Genomic DNA, 10,741 nt, shown 5'->3' with positions numbered 1-10,741 from the left:
GCAGGAGGATGACTGGCGGCTTTTCCAAGGGTGCGGAGTCAGCCTGCCGAGCCGCACTTGTCCTGTGCAATAAAAGCACTCGCGCTGAACAGATTTCCTGGTTTTTCTCTACAGCCGAAAAGGCACCAAGGCCACTAAGCAATCATGATAGGGTTGCCAGGGAGTCATTTTTATCTCATCTCCCCAACACTCTCATGATTAAATACCAAAGATCAATAACAGGTAAATAAACAGGTTATGCAAAAGCAACAGACACATACAAAATCATTTATAATTTGCTAATGGGATAACGTTATTTAGTGTATAAAATCTATAACAAGATCCATCATATCCATGTTAAAATCCCCCTGGTAAAGTAATTGGTGCACATCTACTTGTTCTTGGTTGTTTGGTGGCACCTAGTGGTTTGTTCCTTGGAAGGATGGTAGGACTAGTGGTTTGTTCCTTGGAAGGATGGTAGGACATGAATGATGTAACAGGGATGAACCAAGCTCAGAAAGCTCGGGGGTAACACTCGCAGAGCTCAGAAAGCTCGGGGGTAACACTTGCAGAACTCAGAAAGCTCAGGGGTAACACTTGCAGAGCTCAGAAGGCTCGGGGGTAACACTCGCAAAGCTCAGAAGGCTCGGGGGTAACGCTCACAGAGCTCAGAACATGAAAGAAACGAATGGAGCTGGATAATGTGCATTAAAGACTTGGACAGAAACTAAGAAGTGAATGCACCAAAAATTGAGTTTTTCCCAGAAGTAATAAATAAACAAACAACCACAAAATGACCTCCTGCCTCTCTCTCGTCTTTCTCTCTCCGTTCTCCTTTGGGCCATATCCCTTTTTCACTGCAGCTCATTCTTGATCTTAAGCTGTTCTCTTTTCAGCCCACTTTTCTTTCCTCTTCCGCTTTCTTTCGCCATGTCTTCTGTGAAATACTGTAACGTACACCCCTTTACAAAGCTGCGCTGTTCAAGTGGGCATAAATACAGAGCCCAGCAGGTGTGCACAGTCAGCACTGAATAACCCAAGGGATCCTGGGGAATACTGCTCTCCTAGCATACCGACAGGCCCCCTGCTGGTTGCTGGCAGCGTAGGCTTGGCCCTTACCATTGAAGACTAGGCATGTTCACTTCTAATCAGTCTGAGCCACAATTATTCTGGGTAAGTTCTGTGCTTTAAAACAATTCAGAAGACAAACTAGCCCCATTAAGGTGGTTACTGAAACAAATCACACCCATAATGTGGACACCATTCCAATATACAAATGAATGCATAAATCTAGAGCTAGCCTCAGCTCATAAATTTCCATTTCAAATGCAGCTATATCCCAGTGCCTCATTTGCTGTGACACGATGGCTTTTAAAGAACACACTCTGGGAATATAGATGTTTTTAGCATAACTCGCAATTGCCTTACTGTTCCTGCATTTAAGTGAAAACTAGTCTATGACTGTAAAGGCTACCTGCACAGCATGTGGATAGATGCTAATTAACCAAACTGTCTAGGGCAAATGTTAAAGATATGCAATTACATTTTCCTTTTGAGGCTTAAATATAAAAATATATATGAAAGAGAGACCAAAAATTGTGAAAGCAAAAGCAAAACAGCTCAGCCAATTTACCAAAGTTACACCCAACAATTTAAAGCGGACACAGTTGACACAGTTCACATTTTACCAGTACGATGACTTAAACAGTCTTACATCTTGCCTCCACTGTAGCTTTACCCATACTTCATGCACCAAGTCAACCACCTAATCGACCTGAAAATCTCTGTATACATCATTGTGATGATCAGCGTGCTACTGAAGGACTACCGAAGACGATTCCAGCATGGCAATGCAGACTGCCTGCATGCAAAAGGTATAATTAATATATTTATATATGAATCATTACTTTACATGTTAGTTTTTTCATGGTATTGGGCCTTTTCAATATACAAGAACGTATTTTTTTGATATATGCCCTAATTCACAAAATTTGTATGTGACACATGTTGCCTGAATGTGGCCACTTAGAGTGAACTGAAGAGCCACAGTTAAGGTCAGCAGGATGCACTGTACTACAGCAGGTCCTTGCACAACAATGAGGAGTGACTTTACCCAAAACTGTAGCCTACAACTCCAAAGTACAAGAAGAGACATGTTTTCTAAATAAATTACTAATAAATTCCTAATAAATGATAATCTGGCAAATGTGTATCCCCCCAAAAAATCCTCACTGCTAACAAAAGGAACCTCTACCAAGCAATGGGAGCAGTACTAAAACGTAAACATCAGTTTAGCTCCTCTTACAGTTTTCATGCTAGTGAGACGCTTGTAATGAAGGAGCAGAGCGTGAGCTGGCGTTATTAGGAGAAGTCCAAACACCAGCCCACAGCAACACCACACACAAACCCGTAATCAGTAACACAAAGACATATCAGACAAAACCTCAAGCACTAGGACACACAGGGGCTCAGTGTTTTGGTGCAAACAGCGACAGGGCTTTGGTGCACTAGGAGGGAGGTGAGCCGGCACAAATCCACAGGGCTTAGCTGGGGTGGAACTGGGAAGAGGTGTACGGAGGAGCTGGAGGGGGTCATGTGGCGTGGAGTCTTCCCGACAAATAGGAAAACCCTTGTTTATGAACAAGTCACTTAAGTCAGTGATACATATTAATAAGAATGGGAACAAACACAGAATAAACTGAGGCAAAATGTTACTTATGAAACTGCATCTTGTAATAGTGTCTTTTGGTGGTGATGTCAGGAGCTCAGGAAGCTGCTAGTGGGTGGGTGGGAGGCAGACTGGGAAGAAGAGGGTAAGATGGATGGGTTCAGGGGGATATTGAGATGTATAGTTCATCTGGAATTTTTCCTTCCAGAGATGCAGTATTTTGAAATGAACTCTTCACGCGCCAACTGGTTTCAGCTTTTATGAACTAGAGGTTACAGAGCGGCCACTGTGGAGTTAGACGTGGTGGTACTTTGTAAAGCCTAGTACTGGCCAGCCACTGTGGAAGATCATGGAAGACTGGCGTGGTTGAAATGCATTAGGATAGAGTTGGGTCAAGTTCTGATATTTTGCCAGAGCAGAGGACACATAAACTGCAGATTTTCCTTTGGTGATGAACACAATGATTGCATACCAGCTAAAAGTGGCAGATCTCCTGACATGTAAGAATTCAGTTACAGTGACAGTTACATAACTAAACAGAGTTATAAGACGAATGATGTGGTGAAAACTGGATATCTTATTTCCTACACAATTTAACAGTTGCAGTTAACCTTCTCTCTGCTTATTGTAGTTAATGCAGACTCCAGGGAATTGCCATGAACACTGGCCTTGCTTTGCTGGTCAGAAGTACAGAGGGTACCAGCTTAGATGTTAGATGTCAAATACTTAGAATACTACACCACATAAAGGCATATTCCCAGAACATTGGTGCTAGTATGAGTGCTTCTTCAAGCCATCTACTGCACTTAGGCTAGTATTAACATATTTGCTCTAGTGTGGCAAATAAACCAGAATTTTCATGATTGTTGACTGTAACATTGTCACCAATATAGATATATTTAACATGGTAATAATCTGCAGGTACTCTATATCACTTTACTGATGAAAATTCAAAAGATATTACATTCACATTAGGATCATACTGCCCAAAGCAAGCTTGAGAAGTTTATTTACTACAGGAAGACTTAGTCAGGTTCAGTCAAGAAAAAAAACTATTCTGAGCTCAGGAGGGAAAAGATCAATGAAATTCTTCGAGTACACATTCAGGAAGAAACTTGACCTTGAACAAAGAACTCTAAAGCGCCATTACTACAGTCATTCTACTAGAAGGCCAGTGCAACAACCTCCAAACGCAACTGACTCTGCTTCCTGTTCTCAGCACCAGCATAAAGACCCCACATAAAGACCCCACATAGTTCCTGTTAGCATTCACTGCTTTCAGCATAAAGCTCCAGTTAGCTTATTAAAAATACCTGAAATACCTGTACTGATTTCCAGTGCAGACAATAGATGTATTTACCACAGTATGATATCAGTGAAAATCTATGCTTTAAAAGCAGATTCAATTATGCTTCTGTCAAAGGGTTTTTAAGGCTAAGTAGTATTAACATCGGTATATCTAATGAAATATGTTCACAATCAAACACTGGGATATGCGACTGATTTTTTCCCAACACAAACAAGAATAGGTACATAGCAAAGCACTACTGACTGCTTCATTTCATTTGTCCATTCTTAAATTTAATAAACTCTGAAAATAATCTGAAGTCCACCCATGCCTATCTAGCTAATAAATTACTAAAAATTCCAGTTTTATTATTAGAACTGAAAACAAGTTAACAGTTTTGCTGTTAATCTCTGGAGGAAATGTAGGTTATTTAACTAAACTTCACACAACCTTTAAGGCAATGATGCAGAAAACTACTGGGAGGAGGTTGGTCCTACAAACAGCCGGTGTTTCACTGATCATTACTGAGAGACTAAATGGGAATTGGGCACTTCAAGTTTGTTAAATGCCTTCGGGAAATCATTCAGGGGAGTTTTTGACCCGAAACACCATAGGATCGGAGGATTAAGTGCTATTTAATGTTTAACACATAGGCGCTAACAAAGAAAATCCAAAACAAGGCTCCTCCCGAACCATATTCTCCAGATTTTTCAAAGGATCGTAGTTATCATTATCATGCTTACTGGTATGTTGACACAGGAGCGAGTAAAAAAGTTTGCTAAGAAACTTGAGATCTACAGTTTATCCATATATACATTAACGTTCCATTATATATAATGTATATCCCTATATAAAGAAACATATATACATTAATTTATATCTGACAATGATTCATTTAACTTTTCAAAGTTATTTTAAACTCGATCTTTAAATCAGATTCGATAATCAGACGAACCTTTCTCACCTTCTGTCAGCCGAGAGCTAATCCGAGTTTCGTTTGGTCTCCGTGCTGGTTCAGTTCTCACTCAGTTTGTTTGGTTGATGTTTCATTTCGTTCTCCTTGGGACTAACGATCATTACTCATCCAAAGAAGCTGGCAGAACTGGGCATCTAGCTTCTCACCCTTCGCGTGTAAACTGCTTTATCACGTGCTATCCAAGGGCGTGACAGCAGGAAATAATAATAATAATAATAATAATAATTATTATTATTATTATTATTATTATTATTATTATTATTATTATTATTATTATTTGTAAACTGTTCAACCCCATTTTGTGATATATACAGCATAGCCCCAGCCTGTAAAGTGGCTCCGACCCCCCCCCATCACATTTCATTTCAACTGAGCAAAGAAACAAAGCAGAACAATCGCAGAAAATCGACGTTTAATATGGTTACAGTTATACAGTTTGATTTTAATTGCTATGTAAGAATTGTGAAATTATTTTATTACATCATATTAAAAACTGTAAGAAGGACACCAAAACACCTGCTGTAAACATGATCTCTATTTGGAAATAAGGATTTCTTTACTTTTACCAAGCCTTTTCCAAGAAACGACTGGCACAGTTTCTTGTAGTACTGTTCCCTCTAGTGGCGAACATGAGTAATACCATTGTAAGTCATCACAATCAGAGGCATGGTGGTGAAAGAGTGTGATTGAATGCTTAGCTGTGCATAGCTAGTTCCTGAAAATAGCTGATTCAGATAAGTATACAATTAAGGCTGCAGATAAACTTACAGGAGTACAGAGACTTGCATTATGCGATGGCGAAACTACTTGATCTCGATGCTGTAGATTCTGGCCTCACCCTCGAAGTGCATGTATTTGTATTTTTTACCACCGGTGCGATTGGGGAAGTGGATCTCAGAGCCGTCTGGTAGAATGATCCTGAATTCTTCACTGTTGAAGGTGATCTGTATCTAATAGTATATGAAATGGAAGGAGTGGCATCTTTTCATTCTTTAGCAAATTAAACTCTGTCATTCTTCAATAAATGTAGTGATTCGTCTGAAAGATGTATGCCACTTATAGCCTTTCAGTGCCTCACTAAAAGGGCAACTGAAAAGTATCTGCCCATTTTAAGTGCCATTTTTTAAATACATGATATTCATAGTGAAGGTCAGGATCAACTTTTTTTGGTCTCCATAGAGCAGATGAAAATAATTACATAGGATATATCTTTTCACAGAACAGCTGAAGTGGGCTAGGCGAACAGCCGAGGAGGCTGATGAAGTGACAGAAGAGCTTAGAATTAGACACACCATTTCAAACACAAAATCAGCATGCGTGTGTTGCAGATTAGGGGATGGCCAACCGGTTGGTATTAAAGGTTCCACAGGTTAATCAGTATCAGCGGTGCTGCTGATCCGAGATGGAACCGAGATGGCTGTTTAAATCTTATACAGGAAACCACTTTCAGGAATGTGCGTTTTAAACAAATCTGCTTTTAAACAACAACCAAACAAACATTTGGGTGTTCATAAAAGCTAATAACTAATAAATTTGTATATACAGACAAATGTCATGTTTATCTATGTAAAATTGGTATTGGAATCAGACCTGTCTTAAGTCTCCGGGGGACCCGCTGGGACCTACCTTAAAGTCCTCGCCCTGCTTAAAGGGAAATCCTCCCTCTCTGTGCTCTTGGCACCAGTTGCCCCCCTGGAAGGAGTTACACACCACAGCCTGCTGGTCGCCATGGGCATCAAAGCGAGGGTTGATGTGCAGGGCCAGGTCCTCGCTGCTGTTCCCGACATTAATAGCAAAACTGCGAATACCCAAAACAAAGAGACAGGCTGTGGACAAAATGACAGAAACCGCTGTTTGCATAGGTGACATTTCTGCTTTGTAATTTTAGTACTGAGACGGTTGTGCTGTGACACTCACTTGGTTGAGTCAATACTGGGGACTCCCTTCACGGTCAGGGTCTGCCCTGCTTTAAAGGACATGTTCTGCACAACCACACCCTGTCAGAGAAAAAGAAGCCATAGAGTGATGCTCAAGAATCCAGCTACAAGCACTTCTAAGCTGATCTGGACCAAGCAGCATCAGGATTGCAAGACAGGGTCCACTGTTAAGCTCTTTTTATCCTTCACTTTTTATCCTTCTCTCTCTCCCTTCCTTCTCTTTCCATCCAGTCCTCCCCAACATGTTCCTCCTCCTTCCATCGCAATCTGCACTCCATAACTCGCTTTTCCCTTACTTAGACTATTTTGTCCAGCCTTCCTCACCCTGACTCTCTGTCTTCTCTCTCTTTGGATACAGTTACTAATTCTTTAATTTCTACACTCTCCTCATCAATGAATCTTCTGAGCCCTCTCTCCTCTAGACCTGCTAACTCCTCACCACCTGCCCCCTGGCTAACAGAAGCACTTCGCTGCCACAGGAGAGAACTAAGGACTGCAAAAAGGTGGTGGAGGAAATCTCACCTAAATTCAGACCTCAGCTCATACCAGTCTTTTCTTTCCAAGTTCTCACTGGAAGTAACATCTGCAAAGTCATCCCACTACAGAGAAAAATTCAAATCATCAGCATCCGATCCATGCAAGCTCTTCGCTATTTTTTCTTCTCTCCTTAATCCTCCCCCTCCCCCTCCTTCCTCATCTCTTACTCCAGAGAATTTTATCACCTTCTTTGTCTCTGACAGACAGGTCTCGAGACATATCTCAGCATGCTTGACTGACATCACGTCATGGATGACAGCCCACCACTTGAAGCTCAACCCCAGTAAAACAGAGCTTCGTTTCATCCCAGGTACCCCCAACCCTTACCATGACCTCACAGTTTTCATCGAGAACTCGAACCTTTCTCTCACAGGTGCTTGTGCAGTCTCCTGTGATCTCATAGCTAAACTACTGCAACTCACTACTTGCTGGTCTTCCTCTAAGAGCCATCAAACCTCTACTTGTCCAGAATGCAGCAGCTCGACTGGTCTTCGATCTTCCGAAGTTTACATGTTCTCCACTGCTGCGCTTCCTTCATTGGCTCCCAGTAGATTTAAAACCTTGCCCTGCCTTTCCTACAAAGCCAAAAATGGACCAGCCCCTTCATACATGAGGTCAATGGTCAAAGCCTGTTCTGTACCTGGAGTATTAAGAACCTCAAGTACGGCTCGGCTTGAAACACCTTGCTTCAGATCTCGTCGGCAACAAGTTTGCTAGATCTATAAAAGCCCAGTGATCCAGTCATTCAGTGCTGGGTCTTTGCCAAAGTTCTGAGCCAACCTCCTAGCCAGTAGCTTCAGGTATTGAGGTCTGTGAGCGCTTGTGCTACACCTCACTTCTGCACTATGAGGGTATTCATGTTTTTACACGTCCCCTTCCCTCTCGAGCCGGTCTCTCTCCCAAGGCTTCTCTTAGCCATTAAAGTTCCTCCCTGTTTTCTGGTTTTGTTTGGGAAGTTTTAGTTTGGTTTTCCCCAGTGCATTGGGGTTGCCATTCTTCCCATGGCGTCCTTTCTTCTCCCTTTTTCCACGCTCAGCATGGTGTTTAGTTTTTCCTCTTGTTTTACCTGATCCAAGATCTAACTGTTCTGTGCTCGGGCCCACCATCATTAGAGTGTGGTTGCTCACCAAGTAAGCTGTTGGTGTCATCACCCATCTGACCTGGGTTCGAGCCCATGTTACAAAACGAGTACTTATTGTAGGGTGTTGTTTAACAAACTCTAGCACTTATTGTTTTTTGCACTTATCATTGTTTAAGATAAACCTTATGTATTTTGTACTTCTAGGTATCAGCATTGATCCCTGTATTCCACAGTATTCCACTCTATTTTTTATACAGATCTTACTGATGTAATGGGCACAGAATCAGCATGGGCATGGACTCCTACAACTAAACAGCGAGTGGACGGCCTGTGTAATTTTCCACCAGTGGTTCTGAACAGGGTCTAAAATTGGAGGTTGAATGATGAGGGATAAGCAGTACAAGTCTCCAAGGTGACGTGAACTCAGATTCCCTTCATCGCCAGAGGACTACACATGGCTGGCGGAAAGCCAGGCCCGGGCCGCCACATTGTACGGTGATCTGCTAGGAACCTCTGCGCTGCAGAGCACATACAGCTGTGCAATGGACAGCAGCCCTGCAGAAATTGATTTGCTATCTTGTCCCTGCACACATGTGGGTGTGAAAAGGGCATTAGTTCCATACACAGACCATGAAGTTGATGGAAACTTTCATGCAGGGACACAGAGTAACTACCAAGGCATGTAGACAGTATTGAGCTGGGCCTTGAGCCCAAGTTGGCTTAAGATTTTATTAGCCATATTAATGCTGGCCGAGGGCTGAGACTAAATCTGGCAGGCTGTGCTCCAAATGTAGCAAGAGTTCACAGCAGTGTGGCCAGTGAAGGAACAGAGAAAAAAAGGAGAAAAGGAGGGATAGAGGAAGTAAGCAGTTGGGAGGGATGGGTGGTCAAGTGAATTCTTTCCACATGAGCCCAGTTCTGATGAAAGCCAGGCAGCTACACAGCTCACAGCTGCTGCAGAAGTGCTCTCTCGGAAGGGTGAGACATGTCTCACTCTGTCACCCTCACTCCTGCTCGCTCTCTCTCTCTCTGCTCACAAGGCAGCTGAAGTCAGCAGGGGGGGGTGTCCACAAACTGTCACTATTATTAACTCAATCTTTCAGCTGGTAAGCAAATTACACCCTTGGAGATGTAATGTATATTTGTTTTGGATTTTTAAAACAATCTGCTTATAGATTATATTTTTTATTATTAGTATTCTGTTTTAATATCTTGCTTTGTACTCTAAATAATCTGCTTCATAGGGATACCACAATTGGCACTGTAAATCTCCCTGGCATCTGTGTCAGCATGATCTGCTGAAACTTAGTTTAGGTGTGACATGATCAACACTTCCTACTGAAGTTGTGTTTCTACACAACCACCAAACATCAGTTCGGACACAAGACCAAGCTCTCGTTGGCATAAATGGTTCAGCACATTGCGAAATGTGCAAATGCAAAAATGCACGGATTAGATTGAGCCTAAACAAATTAAACATTTGTGAACGTCCCCGGGGAGTTTTGTTCTCAGGCCACTGTGCAGAAGAAAATTCCCCTTAATAAACATACCATTTTTGGCGTACGTGTTGCAAAATTATATAACATATGCGGATTATGTAGGGTATGAGAACTTTCAAACGCATTCACATCACTAAGGACCACTCCCTTTTTCCAAGATAGCTTCTTTATTACCAATAGCGCTGCATTCTGAAAATAAAATGATTCGCGATCTAGTGACAACCACGCAAAGTTACTACAATATGAATTAGAACATCCAAGTAAATAAAATACTCACGTTCATCGTGGCTTCTCTCGTTTGAGCTCAGCGAAGAGATGTGAATGAATGGGTCAAGAACAAAGTTGCGCCGCGTTAAAAGCTTTCTAAGCGCACTGCGGCGCACGGGACTCAGTGATTGAACGCTAAACTATCCTATCAGGTTGCTCAATCTCTTCCACTTCTAAACTATCCTATCAGGTTGCTCAATCTCTTCCACTTCAACCAATAGCAAAAGCATTTGCGGTGACTCTTTAGAAGAGATGGACTAAAAAAAAAAAAGTTATTTCGATGTGTCTCAATCAGTATTATGATGTGAATTTTAATACACTTTTGTGTAATGACAAGCGCTGCCTAAAAGAGTGTGTTTAATCGCGTGTAATATTTATTATTTTTACTTTAAAGTATGATGTGCATTATCCCGATAGTTGGGCACAATTCTGAAAATATGGGTGTGGCAATATGTTACTCCGTGTCAAATTATTTTGGGTTTCCTGGACCTACGACGGCAGGTCTTATT

The 10,741-nt window shown here is 41.8% G+C and overlaps 1 protein-coding gene across 2 annotated transcripts; it reads right to left on the bottom strand.

Moving 5' to 3' along the window:
* Window positions 1–5,306: 5,306 nt before the first annotated feature.
* Window positions 5,307–10,387, bottom strand: lgals2a (lectin, galactoside-binding, soluble, 2a). 2 transcript variants are annotated; one of them, XM_027002768.3, is made up of 4 exons: window positions 10,243–10,387; window positions 6,829–6,908; window positions 6,538–6,709; window positions 5,307–5,861 (listed from the first exon to the last, which is right to left on the bottom strand). In XM_027002768.3, the coding sequence occupies exons 1-4, from the start codon at window positions 10,246–10,248 to the stop codon at window positions 5,715–5,717; spliced, it is 405 nt and encodes a 134-aa protein (XP_026858569.2). In that variant the 5' UTR covers window positions 10,249–10,387; the 3' UTR covers window positions 5,307–5,714. The 2 variants fall into 2 exon arrangements, with proteins under 2 accessions (XP_026858569.2, XP_081567050.1); XM_081710924.1 differs by lacking the exon at window positions 10,243–10,387 and adding an exon at window positions 7,371–7,389.
* Between the last annotated feature and the right edge of the window lie 354 nt (window positions 10,388–10,741).

The sequence above is a fragment of the Electrophorus electricus genome, chromosome 3, assembly GCF_041902795.1.
Source record: "Electrophorus electricus isolate QZ-2024a chromosome 3, ASM4190279v1, whole genome shotgun sequence".
NCBI classification, from domain to species: domain Eukaryota; kingdom Metazoa; phylum Chordata; class Actinopteri; order Gymnotiformes; family Gymnotidae; genus Electrophorus; species Electrophorus electricus.
The sequence above is the reverse complement of the archived record's forward strand: the minus strand, read 5'-3'. Positions and strand labels throughout refer to the sequence as shown.